At 44.2% G+C, this 21,599-nt stretch overlaps 1 protein-coding gene across 1 annotated transcript in view; it reads left to right on the top strand.

The window, feature by feature from the left end:
* The window catches only part of LOC124016470 (probable helicase with zinc finger domain), a 56,764-nt gene that overhangs the window by 1,335 nt on the left and 33,830 nt on the right, over positions 1-21,599 (top strand). The window contains 16 exon segments of the mRNA XM_046332045.1: positions 4,096-4,302; positions 4,304-4,336; positions 4,760-4,796; positions 5,969-6,093; positions 7,154-7,210; positions 7,380-7,428; positions 7,731-7,803; positions 8,204-8,402; positions 8,889-8,996; positions 9,658-9,964; positions 11,212-11,479; positions 13,385-13,721; positions 15,786-15,916; positions 17,592-17,771; positions 18,811-18,912; positions 20,138-20,316. Of these exon segments, the coding sequence (XP_046188001.1) occupies positions 4,114-4,302; positions 4,304-4,336; positions 4,760-4,796; positions 5,969-6,093; positions 7,154-7,210; positions 7,380-7,428; positions 7,731-7,803; positions 8,204-8,402; positions 8,889-8,996; positions 9,658-9,964; positions 11,212-11,479; positions 13,385-13,721; positions 15,786-15,916; positions 17,592-17,771; positions 18,811-18,912; positions 20,138-20,316 (2,374 nt within the window). The 5' untranslated portion in view covers positions 4,096-4,113.

The following is a 21,599-nucleotide window of genomic DNA, read 5'->3' as shown; positions in this document are numbered from 1 at the left end:
CAAACAAAACGTGTTGGCCTATATTTGGGTCATCAAATATGTATTTGCATTCCAACGTGCTGTGAGTGATATTTCCACAACAGTAGTTGTAGCATTTCCTAAAATGCTTTGAATACTCTGGAAACCTGCCTCTGAACCGTGGCCTTATCTGAGGTATTCCTTACAAGATAATGTTACACACAACTTCTGGGGGGTGGTGTTGGTTTAGGTTAGGACTTATGGCATGACTAAAATATAGCCTAAGTAACCGAGCTTATACACTCATCTTGGTCATTGTGAGGGAATTGAAATATGTGTGATTCACTTTGTGAAAACTACATTAGACACTGAGTGGGATGTCCACCCACTTTGCCCAAAGTGGGTGAAAATGTGCTTCCTTATTTTATACCAAGACACATCTGATTCTTCAAGTTCAGAATTGTTCAGTTGATCTTTCTCCAACGTATCAATAACATTATATCCAAAAAGTTGGAAAATGCTACATATCGTGTCTCAAATTCGATATCTATCTTGCCTCGTTTCATTTCCTCCAGATTTGAGAAGAAAGATGACGAGTTCAACAGTGAGCCTGTCAGTTTGCCTTAATTCTCGCACAGCATCCAGCCTAGCTGACACAATGCAATTTTTGTTTTTACCACTTTTCTTCTGGCCTCCATTGATTTAGTCACCCTACGATACAAGGGTTAAAACTCCATTAACATTTGAACGGATTATGATAGAGACAGGAGGTTTGGGCTATAAAAAACACAATTAACATATTATTTTACCGATTGGTCAAAATATGTGTTTTTGATTGGACACCCTACACCGAGAGCTGGCTCAGTCAATGATGGTCATAAACAAAGACTAGCCCCACCTCTGCTAAAGTAGAGGTGGTGTTGTAATAGGCTACTGTCCTTAGATATAACTGCTGTGGCGTAAGTGTGTTTCTTCACTATGAAAGAGCCGTATCAAACCCCGATAAGGAGAAATAGAGCGTTTGTTATAAGTTGCTCCTTGGGGCCGGAGGCCTTTTCTGTTTTTAGTCAAAGCAGAGGCTATCTGAAACTGGGACGACCCCTCACCACAGACACTGCATGTCAGGTTTTACATTTAGGCCTCCATGTACCTCCCAATGTCTGGCTGTCACGACAGTCACTGGTTAGAATCCAGGCTGTGTCACATCCATGCGCAATTGGGAGTCCGTAGGGCGGTGTACAATTGCCCCGGGTTTGGCCGGGGTAGGCCATCATTGTAAATACGAATTTGTACGTAACTGACTTGCCTAGTTAAAGGTAAAATTTAGTGAAGTGCATGAAAACAGATTGTTGCCCATCAGCTAGTCGACCCCCTTCCCCCTTCCCGGCTATTTGTCATTGCACTCTGTTGTGGGATGGTAGCGTGCTTTTCTATTCGAGACACTGTATCCCTGGATGCCATGGCCAGGCTCCGCTCTGTGCTGTGATTAACGCTAGAGGACATCACCCTCTCTGCAGAGGACAGATGCCACCACAAGTGTTAACAGCCGCAAGTGTCCAGTAGTAAACTTGACTGCCCCTATTGCCTGTAGTTGTGCCTATAGGCCTATTAGGTTCAGAAATACTCAAGTGTCACCAGTGGACAGGCTATTTCTAATTGATTTTGGGTACATTTTTGCACGGCAAGTGTAGTCCACTCAATGCCCCTGTTGCCTGTGTGCATATAGCTTAGGCTTATTAGGTGCAGAAATACTCGTGTCACCTGTAGACAGCATACATTAGTACCCAATGCCGCAGCTGCACACATTTTGTTCTATTGATTTAAGGGTTGTTGATGGGTCCTACCTTTGCTAGCAATTCAATTGTGGTTCAACGCCGCCAATGGATAACTCCAGTTGACTCGAGTGGCATTGGCCATGGGGCCTTTTTGGTGCCTATATGTTACTATGAAAAATCCTGCCTAAAACAAGCTTGTCATTTGACTTGAGCTTTTATTTTTGAGTCAAATGTATTGAAATGCCTTGGTAAACAACTACGCCTGTATATAGACCTACTACCACAGAGGAAATACTGCTCGGCCTCTCAGCACATTTGTTACGACATCAAAAAAGGTTATGGTTCTTGTTTCAGGGAAGCCCAGATAGAGCTTTTTCTCAGACCATATTCCAGGCTGTATCACAACTGGCGGTGATTGGGAGTCCAATAGGGCGGCGCGCAATTGGCCCAGCATCGTTAGGGAGGCCGTCATTGTGAATAAGAATTTGTTCTTCACTGACTTGCCTAGTAAAATAAAAATATCAGTTGCTTTTTAGGCTAGTACACTGGTTTTCAAACCTCTCCTCGTGGACCCCCAGACAAGTCACAATTTTGTTGTATGCTTGAACCAGCTCCCCTGATTTACCTATTCTGAAGGCTTGATGATTAGTTGACAAGTGGAATCCGGTGTGGTAGCTGTGGAACAGTTAAAATATTTGACTACTATATTTGAAAAGCCTAAACTTTTAATCACTTACAAAATTGTTGTCACTATGAAATGATGAATACATAGCCTAGAATGCTGTGGCATTGTAAGTATTGCACACCACCTATGCAATGCCGGGTGTACCCTAGACCCGACACTTTCAAAATCCTAACATCGTTGAGCCTCGCATTAAACAACCGTCTTTCCTGTAGCTTTTTTTTGTCTTGCTAACATAATGGTGCGCGCACTAAACAATGTGGCACAGCACAGACGAGCCACACTGTACAAGATTCTTCAGTTGTTCGTGAGGATTCTCGATACCACTCTGTTTTGCGGAAAACAATGTGATGTGATTTAGATTGTGAACTTAGCTAGAACGAGCTGTGGCTCAAAGCAGCCTCAGACGTTTTCAGTCAGACATTCGCCCTTGCCATACAATTAATCTTATGTAGCCAACATTTTTTAATTGAATATTATTTATTGTGAACTTCAGAACTGTAACGATTTGAAGCTTTGGTTAAAGGCAAGTACAAATGCATACTAGTAGTCATCTCTCCTGCTTGAGAGTCTACACATTCTTGATGCAAAACAACGTCATCTCACCGGCTTCTTCTCTGGCGAGTTCTCATTGGCTATTACTATTCACCGTTCTTAACATTTAGTGTTGCACATCTCACATTCCAAGAGCATTGCAGATTTTGTCTAACATGTTTGAGAATATAGGAACGTATGGGACTGCTCAAAGACAGTAGTCCTCAAATTGCATCTCTGACCTGCTCATTAAACGGGCGTCAGTGACGACCGCACACCCAAAGTAGGGGATTTAGTCTCTGATCTCAAACTTTCTTGGACAGCGTAAGATTGTCATACTGATCTTGAGCCATCCCAGGATATTCTGTAATATTCGCACTGAACACAAATGTTCAAACCCAACTGAGCCTCTGTAATCCGAAGATTAGCAATTCAAACAAGTACATGTAAAATCCCATAGAGATTGCCAACGAGCGCGTTGCTGCCCTACAACTTAATTTACAAGGCTCTGGTCTAGTTGTTGTGTGCTTGTAAACAAACACCATGTGACTGGGGACTTACCGGTAAGCTTCATAATGAAGAATTGTGACGGGTGAAATGAAGAATGCGATCTTTATCTTCTAACGTATTGCACAAGTTGACTGCGGGTATTTACTTAAAAAGTAGCTGCAAATATTCAAATGTATAAAATAAAAAAATCCTAAGAAATGGTTTATACAGTATTGAAAAAAACATCCCATGGCTATTTCCAAATAAGGTATACCGCCCAAGCCTAGCGTACACCTGGCTTAGGAACCAGTAGGACTAACTTAGGTTTGTCGTGCCACACGTGACTACTTATTTTTAGCTCTGAGGAGAATATAGGTCTATGAACCAACACAGCTGGATTCCAAGATATTTCAACTCGTTAAAGCAAGTGTCTACAAATAGACCTACCAGCCCACAACCCCAAGTACCCCATCACAGAAATAGCATTGCCCCCCTCTGTCTCTCACTCCGGGGTGAAGTTTCCACTAGGTACAGCTCTACATACAACTTCCTCTCCCCCAATCCTTACCTTTACAATTAGTGGGGTTAATGCTAAAACTGGCCCACGATCGGTGTCTAGGTGCAACTTAAACGCCCTTTTTCTCTTTTTGTCTCCAGACATTCTGTCCCTGAGTCATGGCGGACAGGAGAGCGGAGAAGTCATGTGAAGAAGCCAGCGGATCGTTAGCCAGGCGGGAGTACGAGGTGGCGGTGAGCCACTGCACAGATGCGCTGCTGGCCCTCGGCCCCCCGGCCCCTCCCAGCCCTGGAACCCCCATGTCCAACCCCCCCAATGACACGGTTACCCCCCTCCGCAGCCGCGCCCCTGCTCTACAGGATAGCCGCCCTGCTACAGCTGGTGAGGCGTCAGACTGATCCGGGATGCACACCTTTCGACCCACTGTCTCAGTGTGACCCACATATGGGTTTGAATTTAAGTGTGTTCAAGTAAAGTGTCATAAGCCCATCTTGAATTGGATTTGTTTTCTGAGAACCAGATCAAACGACCAAGGTCCCACCTCCTTTCATTTCTCTGCCTCTAACTGCACTGTTATCTCCTTCTAGCACTAAAATTATACCCCACTACTTAAGCCTCACGATTATAGACACTGCTTAAGTACTATAATTATATTGCGAGTGACTCCGCTCTGAGTAGCAAATATCAGTTCTGGGCTCTTATCTAAGACTCAGTCAGGACCTCTGTCATATAAAACCCACCTTTACGAGGACAGTCATTCTGCTGCTTTGACTTTCTGTTTACTTGTTTTCTTTCTACCACCAGAAAAACTATGATCAAGCAGATGAAGACTGCAAACATGGTGAGTTGGTGGAGTACTTATCATAGTGAAGTTATAACTCATTGTATTGAAGTCCCATTCCCAGGTTACAGTCATATACCAACTATAGACTTGGCTAGAGGATGCACTTGTCATAAAGTCTGTTTTTGCATGGGCAGTACCATGGAGTGCTATCACCATTTTAAAACTCGTAGAAGATGACATTGACTGCTTAGAAATTAGGGCTGGGAATTGCTAGGGACCTCACGATAAGATGATATCACAATACTTAGGTGCCGATATGTATTTTGATTCTCTATGTATTGCGATTTGAATACAATGATTTTTATTGCGGTTCGATGTTCCAACCATATTGCTAAGCCTATGCCAGCTGCAGAGAGACGAGAGAGCATGAGAAAATGAGTTTTCATCCGTTAGGGAAATAAAAGTGCTGAAAACAAATTCTCTCTATTTAAAAAAAAAAAAAAAAAAGGAAGGAAAAATACTGGAGTTTTGGTGCAGCCTACATACTCACCTTTGTATTGAAATATTGCTAAACCAATACGATATCGTCAAATAATAGCCTGATGTGTGTGTGTGTATATATATATATATATATATATATATATTTTTTTTTTTTACATTAAAAAAAGACTAGTTCAAATGGATATAGCCCTAATTGGCATTTACCCAGAGCTATTGTGGCAAAGATGCCCTCTATCCAACTCTAAGTGTAACACAGTCCTACTCAACAGACCTTAAGTTTTTATTGGCAGTTAGTCATCTCAGATTGCTATTCAAATCATTCTAGACATGATGATATGCTAAACAAATGTTAGGGTTAGAAACAGGTCAACATTTTGGGTAAATGTCAGCGCTAAGGTTCATGCTCAAGTTAGTGAAAACTTACAAGACAAGTGGTTTGCATAACATCAGCTGTCGTAGCCGTGTGGAGCGGGACTTCTGCGCGCCATGCCTGCTTCAAGTAGCTAGCTTTGCCCATGTCAAGACAAGCAGTTAGAATAACATTGGTGGTCATAGCCCTGTGTCGCAGGACTTTACCACACCATGCCTGCAGCTATGCCCATATCATGTGACTTGGGTGGAGAGAATGCAGTTCGATGTGATGGGAGTGAGCACACGTTCCATGCAATGTAGTGCGGTGCGATCATGCACAGTAACGTTCCCTGTCGTTCTGTGTGTGTGTGTTGTAGTTCTGGCCGAGGAGCTGGCCAAGGGAGACGGGTCGTTTCAGGCCAGCCTGCGCTGCATGCTGCTGGACGGCAGCCTGCACGAAGTGGCTGGCCTCCTCTCCAAGTCCCTGTTTGGGGAGCCTCTGGTAACACTTGCCCCCGGCCTTACTTCACTGTTAACCCTGCCTCTTCAACACCTACACCATCTTTTTCATCCCCCTAGTTCACCACCACCTCTTTCTCCCTCTGTTATTTTCCCCCACACTTTTTTCTCCTCCTTTTCCACCCTCTCCTTTCCACCTCCCGCTCTTTCTCCTTCTGCCTTTTCCTCCTTTTCACCCCTCTTCTCCCTTCACCTCCTTTTTCCTTCTCTTCCATTTTGCTCCTTTTCCCTCCACCACCACCTCCTCCTATAACTGATCTATGGAGACAAACACAGCCATTTAGCTCTGAGAGCAGCTGGAACATTTGGTTCCTTTGGACTTTTCCAGGAAATGTCCTCTGGGTTTTTTTTATGAAGCAGTTTCTCTCAGCACAGAGGAAGTGTTCATGTTGACTGTTGAATCGATATGCTTTTAAGGGTTTGTAGATGTGTTATTATCCAGCCTCTTTACATGGGGGTAAATGTCAGAAAATAGCAAAATACTAGTGTTGCATATCTCAATTAACTTGGGGGAAAAAGTCATTCCTAAAATATCAATACCTTTTTAGATTAACAGGCAGTGCCCAAGTGACCGTTTCAATGTTGTGATTTATTTTTTAAGTGTGTGATGCCCTGTTCCGGTGTCAGGAAACAAGCTTGATTCTCACACTGTCCCTTAAAAACTCCCAACAGCAGATAACTTTCAACAGTGAAACGCGAAGCCTGAACACTCTGGTGTCTTATCTGACAACCAAAAAGTATAGATATGAAGTCCGTTATTTGTTCTCAAGTTGACTAGAACCAGGGAGCAACAAACATGCTGCCGCATTCAGTATAAGAATCATAAGCGGCATCCACATAACCATTTTGACCAGCCTGTGAACAGATTTGGTTTTACTGATTAACACGTGTTATTCAGAGAATTTATGTATCGAGTAATATTTTCTATTAACTAGTGACTGTGCCAAGTCTCTTTAATTGATATAGTCTAAAATCCTTTTGGATATGCTTGCTGATATTGTATGTGTTGTAATGTACTTCCTGTACCTTCTCTTCTTCTTCAGAATGGCATCGTCACAAAGGACTTAACTAGATTAAAAATGCTTCTCTCAGAAATTGAGGTAAGTGTTCGTGAGGTGGTCTTGACTTACGTTTCTGAGCATTGATTATATTTAAAAGTGAATGACACTGCAGATTCATCGCCTGTTGCAGTACTCGAGGTCAACTAATTGTTTGAGTGGACATGAAATGTTATTGTCTTATGAATACAATACTGTCTCTTTCTCACAGGCCATTCGTAGTGAAATTGCTACAGAATACACAGACGACAACGAGGAAGGTGAGCAAGTCGTCCTCATGCTGGGGGGGGGATATATATTTGGATGCGTTTTATATATGTCAATTGGATTTCACAGCTTGTGCTCAACACAGTCAGGCTCAATGCTCAGATTTGCTTCGAAAAGGAAAGCTCTTATTTAACGCCTGGTCGCAGGATATCGAAAGACCAAGCCTTTAGAATTGGATTTCATTTTCACTTTGACTCAAGTCTCAAAAGCTTGACTCCAAAGTCCATATGTAGGCGCTTATTTACTGTGTGAGTGGGATGTTCTGTTGATGCAGTTATGTCTTTGTGGTCAAAAGTACGGGATGGATGGCAGTTTCGCCCCCCGCCTAGAGGAGTTACCAGCAGTGAGGAGTACACGCTGTGTAAAAGGTAATGCTATCATGCGTTGCTGACTATGTTATACAGGTGGCGTAAGACCCTAATTCATATAACATATTACAAGACTAGTTTAACAAGTAATTGGCATGTTGTATGCAATCACTTTGTCACATGTGTACGTACAGTGAGTGGCCTACAATTAAAGCCATTGTTATTGGACCTGCATTATGTCCACCTGCTGCAAACATGGGCTTGCTTTACAAGCAATAAACATTGTATTAGCTCTTGTTACCTAGCTGAGTAACCGACAAGTTTTTCAGTGTTGGTTCAGAGGGTGAGGCCCTTTTGGTCCTTGGGGGTTGGATTCCCGGACACTACTGGAAATGAGAACCACGTAACAAGTCGACGCCACCCGGTTGAATGTCCTGTTGTCCTCGCCGTGCTCCTCCAGGTTCCTGGAGCAGGGCCTGTGTCGCTACGGTGCCCAGTGCACGTCGGCCCACTCCCGGGAGGAGCTGATGGAGTGGCAGAAGCGCTACGCCTCGCGCCTCATCCGCCTCAAGCAGCAGCAGGAGAGCAAGCACTTCACCGAGAACTACATGGAGGCGCTCATCGAGAAGTGGATGAACTCTCTCTCCCCTGAGAAAGTGGTGAGACAACCCCGTGTCTAGTCGCTTGGCCTATGGCCTTAATAGACTAGTGTTAAAATACACCCTCCCTTACTGGAAGTAATCACTGATTTTTTTTAGCGAGTGGAGGATAGGCCGAGAAGCTGTTTGCTTGGGTCTTCAAATGCGTTAACACGAGCACCCTTCCTCGGAGTAATCACTGGTCTAACCCAAATTGAGAGGTGGTCAGATCAGGGTTTAGTACTTCAAGGAGGGGACGAAGCAAAGATGCTTGTTTTGGGACAGAGCCCGTGAGGCTGATACAGGTAGATAGATAGATGCCGTGCTGCTGTACTCTCAGCATATATTGGTTTTTAGACTCGTTGACTCTTTCATTTTGTCTATTTATCTCAAATAAACTGCCCTTTTTTAAAATGTACATTCTATTAAGAGGTTATGTCCTCGTTTTAGCCAGGCTTTTATTTTTGTTCAACTCTCCTTAACCTGTGTTCTGTTCCTCTGCCGTAGCTGAGTGACTATTTGGACGGCGTCAACGTGGAACACAGCTCCAACCTCTCCGTAACTGTCACCACCAAGAAATCAGCTCACTCCTGGACCTTCTCCCTGTTCTGCAAGGTAACAGGGGCTCTGTCTCACTCAATGTCAGCACACCAAATACCACCCATATTCCTTATACATGGCACCCTATTCTCTATATAGTTCACTACTTTTGACTATGACCCATAGGGTTTTTGGTCAAAATCAGTATATAGGGAATAGAGTGCTGTTTGAGATGCAACCAATGGTTTCAAATAAATATATTTCCAAAAGCACCAAACAAGTAGATTTTGATTTGAAATCAACATCTGGCTGTTATCTGTAGGTCGTACACGGCCATATCATTATAAGCAACTTTGATAAAAAAGACTGCTCCTACGCAGAGGAAAGCTCTGCATGTTGATTTTTGCCAGCAGGTTGGTCATGTCGACCTTTATCAAGACATTATCATAACACATAAAATAATTGTGCAGAGGTCGTGTGTGGGAGAAATGTGTATCATTGACAGAAGTTGTATTGACCCCCCCCCCCCCCCCACCATTCCCAGCACCACAGCAGGAGACCATGTACTTATGCATCTGAACATTCACTCTCAAAGGCCAACTTTTTCATATACCCATTGATATACTCTTAGACAGTAACTGACTGACAATGCTTCCAAAGAGCACTCACATGTGACGCAAAGTAGCCCTTTATCTCTGATTACCCACTTTCACACTTTCTGCCCCGCCCCCCTCAGCCTGTGAGGAAGCTGTACCGCATCGCCCTGCTCTACGACGCCCACCGACCCCACTTTTCCATCACGGCTGTGTCGGTTGGCGATGCCGGCGCCCAGCGGCTGCAGGCGGCGGCCGAGGGCTGCCAGGAGTGGACGGCGGGCGAGGAGGCGCTGGCGGCCGACAACGGCATGGACCACTGCGTCTACACGGTGGTGGTGGGCTTCAGCACCGAGATCTTCGGCACCTTCCGCCAGACCATAGTCTTCGACTTTGGCTCGGAGCCCGTGCTGATGCAGCGCATCATGGTGGACGCCGCCTCCATAGAAGGTTTGTTTGTGTTTTCTTTGTGAGAGATTTTGACATTTTCAGTTAAACAAAAACCTCCCACCCTCCCTCATTAGTCCAAGTTTCTAATACAACAGTAAAACTAAAATGATTAGGAAAATAGAAGTTAGGTTATATTGATAATGGGTTGCACGTGTGACATTCCTTACAAGGCCTCAAAGTGCTTAGCAATGTAATAGGAGGCAACTGAACCCTATCCACCACAACGTGTAGCACCAACATGAGTGGTACGGCAGCCATATACCGTTCATTCGGAAAGTATTCAGACCCTTTAACTTTTTCCACATTTTGTTACGTTACAGCTTTACTCTAAAATTGATGTAACTTTTTTTCTTATCAGTCTACACACAATACCCTTTAATGACAAAGCAAAAACAGGTTTTTAGAAATAAGTATTCAGACCCTTTACTCAGTACTTTGTTGAAGCACCTTTGGCAGCGATTACAGCCTCAAGTCTTCTTGGGTGTGACGCTACAGACTTTCGACTTCTTTTACTCAATATTTCAGATGTGCAAATGTTCTTTTTCATTGTTCTTTTTAGCCTTTGGTTATGTAAAATATATATATATATGTTCTGGCCAGTCCTCATAGCTTTAGTAGCAGGCCAATATTTGGGCCAGGTGGAATCTGTGTGGGCAGAATTTTCCTAAGCTCCTCTTCCTAAACTGGAAGAGGATTTGAAATAAAGTAATACTTGTGGAATCAAACGTCAGAAAATTCATAACACTGTTGGCCATTATTATGTTTACAGACATGCATGAAAGCGATGTAATAATTCTATAGGATTGGAATAATAATATAGGTCTCTATGAATAAGAACCTGCAGATTCTGTCTCATCTCACCCAAAATCCCCTTTAACTTAAAGTAAAATGTATATATGGCCCAATACGGGAATCCAACGCACAACCCTGGTCTTACCAGCTGAGCCATCAAAAACACAAGTGCAGGCTGATGTTTATTTTTAAAAACCTTTTTATTTAACTAGGCAAGTCAGTTAAGAACAAATTCTTATTTACAATGACGGCCTAGGAACAGTGGGTTAACTGCCCTTGTTCAGGGGCAGAACGACAGATTTTTACCTTGTCAGCTTGGGGATTCGATCCAGCAACCTTTCGGTTACTGGCCCAACTCTCTAATCACCTGCCGTCTCCAATTACCCTCATGCTCAAGTGTCAATATTAATGATGGAAGGTGTGGTTTTCACACACCCTCACATCTCCCTCTACAGACCTGGAGCACCTAATGCAAGCCAGGCAGCAGCTCCTGATGACGGCCAAGCGCTGGGACCCGTCCTGCAAGACAATCGTGGAGTTCAGCCCCAACGAGACGGTTGACCTGGACCGCAGCCTGCTGGCTCGCTACCAGATCCCTCTGTCGGCCGACCAGCTCTTCACCCAGTCGGTCCTGGACAAGACCCTGACCCGGGACAACTACCAGGCCCGCCTGCACGACCTGCTCTACATCGAGGAGATCGCCCAGTACAAAGAAGTCAGCAAGTGAGAGCCTCTTTGTTGTTGTAGTCTGTTTCCAATCAATCCTATTCTGAAAACCTTCAACCATTGACAATGGGTTGTATTGCTAAAAATATACTTTTTAAATAGCACTTCCATTGCTAGTGATAATTGTCTTCTAATTGTAAAAAGTGTATGCTGATTTTGAGTATGCTGATTTTGAGTATGCTGATTTTGAGTATGCTGATTTTGAGTATGCTGATTTTGAGTATGCTGATTTTGAGTATGCTGATTTTGAGTATGCTGATTTTGAGTATGCTGATTTTTGAGTATGCTGATTTTGAGTATGGTCCCTTAGTGCTCCTTTTCATTTAGTTTTAGTCAGTCACACCTCTTGATACCTGCGACTATACATTTTAGTGTAATGTTTTATGTAGTGTGTAGACAGTACTGAGCGACAGTCTGGATTGAGCAGGGGTCTGTTAGACTGGCTCACCACAAGGTGTCAGAGTCGATCTTCCACAGTAAAGGGGTGTGTGTACACTACACACGTGGCCAGGCACACAGCTAAAGCCCTTTTGATTATGCATATCTCCTCTGCATCCCCAGAGATTTCCCCAGACCAGGACATTTTTGTTTTTAGAAGTAATTTCTTATGTATGAACTAAGGCGCCTCCCCAAACCCCCCCTGTAATTCGACACCTGCTGCTGTCCTCAGTGGAAGGTGAGAAGGAGAACAGGTTATCACAGCAATCCAAACCTGATTAAGACCTAATCAAAGGCCCCCCCAAGCCTTCGCTCAGTCAACTCAGTGGAAGGAACCAGGGTTTCCCCCACTCCTTCACTGTTATTGTCATTTTCCTGGGGCTGTGGAATGGATTCCTCTCAATCATCCAATTTACCATTGAGGGCCGGTTTGCCGGGAAACGGATTAAGCTGAGACCTGGACAAGAAGCATTTTCTATGGAGATTCTCCATTTGAAAGTTATTTTATGTCCAGGACATAATCTATGTCCGGGAAGTATGTCTTCATGTGGCGTTCAAGGTCTGGTTTTGCATGCATGCTCATCTGATTCAATACAGACTATGTAATAGTTTATATAATACACAATATTAGAATATATAATACAAAAATTAATATTGTATTAATACTACTATAGTATAGTCTAATGTCCCTGTCAAATACCCTTCACAGTATTGCTGTCTTGATAAAGAGAGATTGATCTCAGAGGTATTTTCGCTGTCCGTGAACCACACTTGACTACTTGGCACAACTCGTGTCTTTTTTTTCCTTTCCAAACAAATGATCGTTCAACGGTCAATCTGCAATGCTGTCTAATTGTTAAGGTCCCTAGCTTACCTAAGGGACTCCCAAAGCTGACAAACACATGGTCCAAGTCAGTTTTGCCACACTGCTGAAATAGCAATTGGTAGATTTCCATGCCAAACAAACCCAGATTCTTTTGCCCAACACAAACATATTTTTACCACTAACAGCTGTCTATGTGAATGCCTCCGGGCAAAACATTTGCCATGTAAACCACTGTGGATCACAACAATCACTGTTTGCATATAAATGAACAGGATGTGAAAAGGTCAAATTTCAGGAAGTAAAGAGGTTACACCGATTCAACCTTATTCCAGTTAAACATGGTGCATATTTAGCAATGACTACAGTCCAGTCTCATTTCATTGTTTGCTATCTTTGCCACTGTCCTACCCTCTCTCCTCCCAAGTTCAACATCGAAGTCGTCTCAGCACTGGCTAACAATGCTAATGTCTTTTTCCACTTAAATTTGGCCTAATACTAATGTCCATTTCTGGCTAACTTCGCTCAGGCCTACTCTCCACAACTCCCGCCTCTCCTCTGTCACATCATTTTCGAACAACGCTAATGCTCCCGTCCCTTAACTAATTTCTGGCTGATGACAAAATGTCCTCTCCCACCAGGTTCAACATCAAAGTCAACCTCCAGCTGGTCACCAGCTTCATGCTGACGGGCATCTCGGGTGGCGCCAAGTACGCCCAGAACGGGCAGCTCTTCGCTCGCTTCAAGCTGACTGAGACGCTGTCGGAGGACACACTGGCGGGCCGCCTTGTCATGACCAAGGTGAACTCTGTCTTGCTGTTGCCCCTGGCCCGCCAGGAGTGGTGCAGCCAGCCCCCGGGGGTCAAGGAGCGGGTCTACGAGGCCTGCATCGAGGAGAAGACCAAGGACTACATCTTCCTGCGGATATGCAAGGACTGCTGCGAGGAGCTGGGGTTGATACCTGACAGGGAACTGCAGGTTCGGACCAAATACATCGTTGTATAACACTGTGTGATTGCCCTAGCAACAAGTTGCTACGGAAGAGTCGATTGGTTAGAATAGATAATTTATTTTTCAATTGAGATTTGAAACATGACAGCTGCCACATTAGGTGTTTTTTAAATGTATTTTTGTGGGTAGGTTATTGGATGAACAGAACCAATGTCCACTATGGAGGAGGTGACATTTTAGCCATGTTCCAATATGGAGGATGTTGGATTTGTTCCCTGTCATTCAATACAACACATAATCACACCATGGGTGAGGTCTAATGCGTTTGAGTCACAAGGACATCTCCCTTGACATGGCTTCAGCCTCAAAGCTTGTTTATGTCCCATGTCATCACGGACAGAAGCGGTGGCATAGAAACTATTTAAACCCCTTGAAGGCCCACCGCCCCATCCTTCTTTCAGTCTTTTCAATCTCCCATTCCACTGTGTCCTCTGCCATTTGAGAGCTGAGCAATCTTTAATGAAAGGGTCACCTCTCCAACGTCTGATGCTTTAGCGAAAGCAAACTCTCGGGGTGAAAGGTCCCAGTATCGATTGCCACTTCACAAAGGTTAGCGCCCTCCACGGTAAGGCTGGCGCTCCAGGGAAAATTGCACTCTCCCAGCGCGGCGAGAGATCCCAATTACTTTGCCCAGTGGCGTCTAAAGGCTGTTCTTACCCGCCGGTGTGAATGATGGGCTGGCGGGGGAAAGCGAGGCCCGGGCATGGGCAATTATCCAAACAAGCCTGTTGCAGGGAATATAATCTGTCCGTCCGTGTTTTGGAGCAGCTCATGTCTAGCTAAGTGATTAGGACAGAGCCCGTAGCGACGGGGTTATTAAAGCTAGCTATCTAACCACCCGATGGAAACCCGTGCTATTATGAAATGAAACAGAAGTTTGTCAGGGAGAGAACGTGCCCCCTAGTTAAACGAAGAGCCACGATTGCCAGTGTGAAGCAGACTGACCCCCAGATAATGAACAAATGTAGGGATGGAATCTAGAAATGTAAACGTTATTCTACTATATTGGCTTTCCCCAAAAACCTGTGTAATTAAATGTTAAGTACAAAGTAGTCTATTCTTACCTGGCAGAATGACATCATTATCTGCATTCATCCTGTGAGTATTTGTTTAGCTAATTCTACCTGCGCTACAAAAACAATCCCAGCGTCTTTCTAGGTGCGCAATGGAATTAAATTGTAACTGCCTGTATACAATCCGCGATGTGGAGAACACGTCTGGATTCTGTGATTCCTTCCATTTAAAATGGAATTCAAAAATATTCAAAAACGTATTGAACTTAGTAGGGAATCAACTAAATGTATTAAGTTAGTTAATTTGCACAGGTTTTTTGTTATTGCACATAAGACATGAACAGAATGCATCAGTGATTCGCATTTCCTGCAACTTTGAAGAGGCAATGAATATATGTAGCCATTAGCATGATTGTAATTGAAAGGCTTTCCCAAGAACCTCAATTAAACGTTAACTACACAAAGTAGCCTATGCTTACTTGACAGAATTGATATCATGGTTATTTCATCGTTAATCCAGTGGTTATTTGTTTTGCAAATTCTACCATCACATGTGTTTGCACTACAAAAATATATATAAACAACAGCCTTTTTCAATGGGAATTAAAGGGTGACTACACCAACACAAATATTTTTCCCCAGACCTCAAATGGTATCCTGATGTGTTGTAAGTATTGTTGTGGGCTTCAACCATTTTCTATTAAAACAGTGTGATTTTTGAGAGTGAAAAACAGGGGAAAATAAAACAGATTTTTATAGGGTCCTATAAATGTTTGCCCCGGTCCATTAAAAAGGAGCGAGGGAGACCGCCACTTTGAATTTGTAACAACCATCTTAGCATTGTGTTGATAGGCCATTGAGTAATATGTCAGTTATGTAGTTGTTTAGAGCCAATTGTTTTCAGCTGAACCTTTCTAAACTGCATCTTTATTTAGTCTCAAGACACTTGGTTTGAGTGACCCAAATAAGTGACCACACTGTCCATGAGTGACCACTCCTGTGTTCCCCTCTGCCCCAGGTGGAGCTGCAGTTTCAGTTGAACCGCCTGCCCCTGTGTGAGATGCACTATGCTCTGGACCGCATCAAAGACAACGGTATCCTGTTCCCAGACGCCAGCCTTACACCCACCATCCCCTGGAGCCCCAACAGGTACTACCCCCCCCCCCCCCCCCAGACCAGGAGTATTTTAATCTAAGCCTGGAGGTCTGCTGGTCTTCTGTTCTACCTGAGAATGAATTGCAACCACCTGGTGTCCCAGGTCTAAAACAGTCCTTGAGGGAAATAATGAAAATCAGGAGTGGAACTAGCTTCGAGATCTAGATTTGAATTTGTCTGTTTGTCTGTCATAGATCCTCCAAACCCTGTTCCATGGTGTGTAAACCGGTTCCGGGCAAGCGTTGCTAGTCATAATCTGCCCAACAGGCCTCTTACTCACCCTCCTCAATCCATGTGAGGTTTTCACATGAATTTTGGCAGAGGCCTTTTTTTTTTTTCAAGGAAGATTACGCAATAACCTACGTGTGTGTTAAATGTTATTCTAGCTTGCATACTCCTTTAGGTTAAGTTTAGTAGTCTCCCTAAAACATGCATGGTAAATTAGGTTTACTAATACTTTCACACCGAAATGAAGTTGAGAAAGGTTGCCCGCGACTAGCTGTCCTCGCTGACTAGGCGGACATTTTGAAAAGCTATTAGTTCTCCCGGCTTTAGATATCTCTTCTAAAGACGGACAAATGTTGGAGGGCCACAGAGTAATCTTAATTGACGCGAACCCAAGAGTCAACAATGTCAAGCCTAATCTCTTGCTTCCAAATAACTCTTATCTGGTTTCCTGAATATGATTAACACTGCATATAGGCTTTGATTTAATGAGCTAAAGCTTTTGCTACTGAAAGATCAAGTCAGACTCTAATTCCTGCGTTTTATATATGTTTTTGCAGTGGTGGCCATAATTTAAATGCATAACGGGGGAACACTTACTAAATTGAAAATGGTTATTAGTACAATAACCACCTTAACTAGATCCATATGGCAGTAAACCGCTTTGGATAAAGTTCCTAAATACTATGGGTCCATGTATGCTTCACCACATTAAGATAATGGTATGAGAATAAGTAGTGTTAAAAATGGGTTTTAACTATATGGAAAGTGTTGACTGTTTAGAATAAGTAGGTTATATTGCTTGTTATGTAGGCCTAACAAAGCCCCCCGCCTTGCCTGACTGCATGGTGACTATTGACTGCCATGTTGATTGGTCATGAATAAGCTAATTGGCCAGCGCCAATGCACTTGTCTCCTGTGTCTGGGTTTCTCAGACCAGCTGTGCACCCTGTGTGTGTCCGCTTTGTTTCACCACCCATACACAGTGCTTTCGATCAGCCTCAACCTCAACCCTCCTCTTCCCTCAGACCTCATTACTCTGTGGGTGTAGCAGCCCAGCTCAGTGTTATACCCTGACCCGGCTCTCCATTCATCCCCACTGATCCCTGAACCCGTCCCTCTGCCTCTACCTATTCACAGCCCCTTCACGGTGCTTACAGCTGCCTTTAGCAAGACTGGGCCTGTATACGATCGACCGGGCGGGCTGTTCAACTCCACTGGGCCAGTGCTTTCTAATGAGGACTGGGAGACTGGCCCACGATTTATCACACTTAAGAGGGTGTGTTAGTGGGGTTTAGTGTGTAAATGTGTGTGAGGGGACGTCTTCGTGTCAGGGACCCCATGAGCGATGCTGCTTGTTCGCCAGCCAGCCAACTAATCGACTTACTTTCCATGTGACTCAGCTTCCTCCCCTATCTCATCCCCTCTCTCTGCCACCCTGCAGGCAGTGGGACGAGCAGCTGGACCCGCGTCTCAACGCCAAGCAGAAGGAGGCCATCCTGGCCATCACCACGCCTCTCACCATCCCCCTGCCCCCTGTGCTCATCATCGGGCCCTACGGCACGGGCAAGACCTTCACCCTGGCACAGGCTGTCAAGCACATCCTCAGGCAGGACGACAGCAGGTGAGGCTGCAACAGCAACTCTGCTATGTCCAGATAGGTCGCTCTAAAAGGGCAAAGGGTGAAAGGGCAAGGTTACTGCTGCTCCCGGGGGGCTACCAGCTTCCTTGGAGTGTTGATGTTTAGTTCAGAAAACACTCAGGGTGACATTGTCAAGTTGGGTGTATCTTCCAATCAGAATGTGTGACTGAAAGCAATTGGGGGATGTGTGTGGGTTATGAGAATGTCTTTCGATTTGGGATTGAGGCAGCGATTGGTTGGTTGATTGTGTTTGGATGGTTCATCTCCGTTCAAGTGAACCATGTGTTCAATTGACTTGCCATTACAACGGCCTGTTACCTCACGTCCAACCGAATGCCATGATGTAATCGAATGCAAAGTTGCCTGAAGATTCACATTCTCTTGTTAGTACGGCAAGGCGCTGGCAGGAAATGTATATTGGCTGGTGTAAAAATATGAAACGACAATGTTTTAGGTTTTTATTTAAAAAAAATTTTTAGAATACATTGTGGCATTTGGCCTTGAACATAAGATACGTTTTAATTTTATAAAGCCTTCATACATAATTTATTTAAAAAAATATGTTCTGAAAAATGTTGGAATGCAATATTCATCTGGAACTTTCCAACTGACTATGATAAATATTAAATGGTGGGAATGAATTATGGATGTTTTAAAAGCCAATACAAGGAGGGTGATTGACCCCTATAGACAGTTATTCATCATCATGTTAACTTTCTGAGAAATAGGAACTTAAAGTCCATGGTCAAGTGCACAGCGTTCCTGCAGCGCTGTTTAAGGGACGTGTTAACATGTTCACTTCAAAATGAAGGTCCTAGAATTGTCAGTATGGCCTGAAAGTAGAAGGAGTAGGAGTTTGAGCACTTCTGATCAGTGCTTCTCCGACATACCGACCTGTCTTTCATTGTTATGGCTTGGAGTTTTACCTTGGTCAGATCACATGGTCAACAAAATCTCCTGGCTGTATTTATTTGTTAAAGATCTCTTAATTGCTGACACATTTATCCCCTTTCTTTCACAGGGTCCTCATTTGCACCCATTCCAACAGTGCAGCTGACCTGTACATAAAGGACTACCTTCATCCATACGTAGAAGCGGGCAACGCGCACGCAAGACCTCTCAGGTAAGGGTCTGTAGAAACGCTCTACAAGGGGTTTGCAGCACTTCTTCAGAACACTGACACCCTCATAAGATTTATTCCAATATATTTATATATATATTTTTTCCCGTTACAGTACCCAACCTTGAGAATTCATTGCTTACAACATCTTTAAAGGGGCATGTCTGCCCGCCTGAAATCAATCCCCCACCTCTTGTGAACAGTGTGCTTTCAGGCGTTCATTTCTCCCTGCTGGCTGTAGCCTGAGACATCAACAAACCCAAATCCACTCATAGTTGTATCAACTCCATGGAATCGCAGTCAAAACCAATGATCGCTCAATCAATCAATCAAATGTATTTCTAAAGGTCTTTTTACATCCGCAGATGTCTGAAAGTGCGATACAGAAACCCAGCCTAAAACCCCAAACAGCAAGCAATGCAGATGTTGATGTACGGATGGATCGGCTTGATCCATCCACGTCATTGAGGTTAGAGGTGCAGTGGAACGGGAACAGCGGTTGCCTTATGGCAGTGAGCTTGGCAGACCTCGCTCTTTCTGAGGAGATGTGTCCTGGCCTCAGAACACAGCAGCTGTGACGTGAAGACTCTCTCATATTCCCCCCTTTCTCGCCTACATTCAATCTCCTTCTTACGACTGCTGCTTCAGTGACTTCTAATCACAGTAACTGTAATCCAGCCCCCCCCCCCCCCCAACAAAATAGAAATGTATCCCTGACTTCTAGCCAGACCCCATGTGTCAGTGAAGGGCCTGCAGGGGGAACAAATGACTCGTTACACTTGACTGATGGCCTGATACCAAGGGCTGTGTTGGGAATCCCACTATAATCGCCATGTAATTGGGCTATCAGCCCATTTCTCCTGAGGCTTTGTGTGCTTAGCCAAGTGAGAAGGCCATAAGTGTACATGCTGAAGGCGATACACAGACAGTTCTTTAGGTCCGCTAAACCCCATAAGGAATGAGACAAGATACAACCAATGGAGTGTTATGAAAATGTCAGGACAGTTGCTAAGAGTATGAGAAGTCGAGACGTTGCTCATTTGTGTCTCTACTTGTCAATTGCAAGTTCGGCAATTGAAATGTTAGATAAATAAATAACCCCGAATAACAAGTCAATGGATACTTCTCGATGTTAACATGTATCTGCTGCTTTTTGATTTTTGTCAGCCCAGTTTGTCTGGAATTAACCGTCCCACTGTGTGTCCTCTCTCTCTCTCTCTGCTCCCAGGGTTTACTTCAGGAACCGCTGGGTGAAGACTGTCCACCCGTTGGTGCAGCAGTACTGTTTGATCTCCAACACACAGTACACTTTCCAGATGCCCGAGAGGGAGGACATCCTCAGGCACCGCGTGGTGGTGGTCACCCTCAGCACGTCCCAGTACCTCTGCCAGCTGGACCTGGAGCCAGGTGAGTGGCTAACCGCCGATGGAGCATACACAGCTGCCGTAGAATACAGTTGTGCTTGGTTGGCTAACTGCTTACGTAGCAAATATGGCTAATGTAGCAGCATATACTGTACTGGTGCTTTGTTTGCTAACTGCTTACATGGCTAATATTTTCTGAACTCTTTTTGAACTGCACTGTTAAGGGCTTGTAAGGAAGCATTTCATGGTAAAGTCTACACTTGTTGTATTTGACGCATGTGACATATAAAGTTTGGTTTGATTTAATGTTGCAGCATATACTGGTGCTTGAATTGCTAACTGCTAACATAATAAGAATACACCGCTAACGTAGCACTTGGATAAGGTGAAATGCATAGCTAACATAGTATACACTGGTGCTACAATGACTTGATATGTTGAGCTGTAGACCCACATAAATCAACATGGAACACACAGCTAACGTAGCACATAGCTAATGTAGCATATACAGCAAACGTTTCATACACTGGTGCGATAACTACTTAATACAAAACTCTGTATAGCCAGGAACAAGTGGGCAATGCAACTGCAAACTGTGCGTTTAAACGGCTTAGGCTACATGCAAATTGTATGCATTTACCAAGCAGTTTGGTTTTAACGAGCTCATAAAGTAAACAGAATGACAACGGGGCCTTAAAACGACCCAGACACCCACGTACTGTAGCTACACGACACATCTCAAACCCGCCCCGACGCGTCTTTTGATCAGCCGCCACACCTTCCCCATAACAGCAGGAGAAGGCAGAGAGAGGGAGGAAGTAATTTTAAGATGGAGTATAAAAAGACGGTGAAAACAAACCAATTTGTCAGCGGCGAGCTAATAACCGTCTCTAATGTGTCAGCGGAAGGCTTTGTCTGTTGCTTAGGAACACCATCTGTCTGTATCGAATGCACTTTACTTTATTAGCCCCCCCCCTCGTTTCATCTATCTCCCGCGCTCGCCGTTGATGAAAACCGCCGACAAATGAGCCAATTGGGAGCCCCTCGCGCTCCTTTGTAGTGATAACAAATCACCAATCCAGTACACATGTTGAACAGGTTGCGTTGTCTCTAATCTGTTTTAGTTTGGGTTTGTTAATCTCTCTATGGGTCAGGCATGTGGCAGCCTATGGTTTGTCTGTGTGTGCGAGTCGACCGAGAGAAGAACATTTTACACCTAAATAGTCTACCTCCGAACACCGCCGCACCCCCAGTGCTCTCCTTCCTCCCCCAGCTCAGGCCAAATTCCACGGCCTGTTGTTAGACACATGATGGAGAGCAGGTATC

Source organism: Oncorhynchus gorbuscha, linkage group LG26, assembly GCF_021184085.1.
Source record: "Oncorhynchus gorbuscha isolate QuinsamMale2020 ecotype Even-year linkage group LG26, OgorEven_v1.0, whole genome shotgun sequence".
Lineage (NCBI taxonomy): Eukaryota > Metazoa > Chordata > Actinopteri > Salmoniformes > Salmonidae > Oncorhynchus > Oncorhynchus gorbuscha.
Note: the sequence above shows the minus strand (reverse complement) of the source record. Positions and strands in the feature narration are given on the sequence as shown.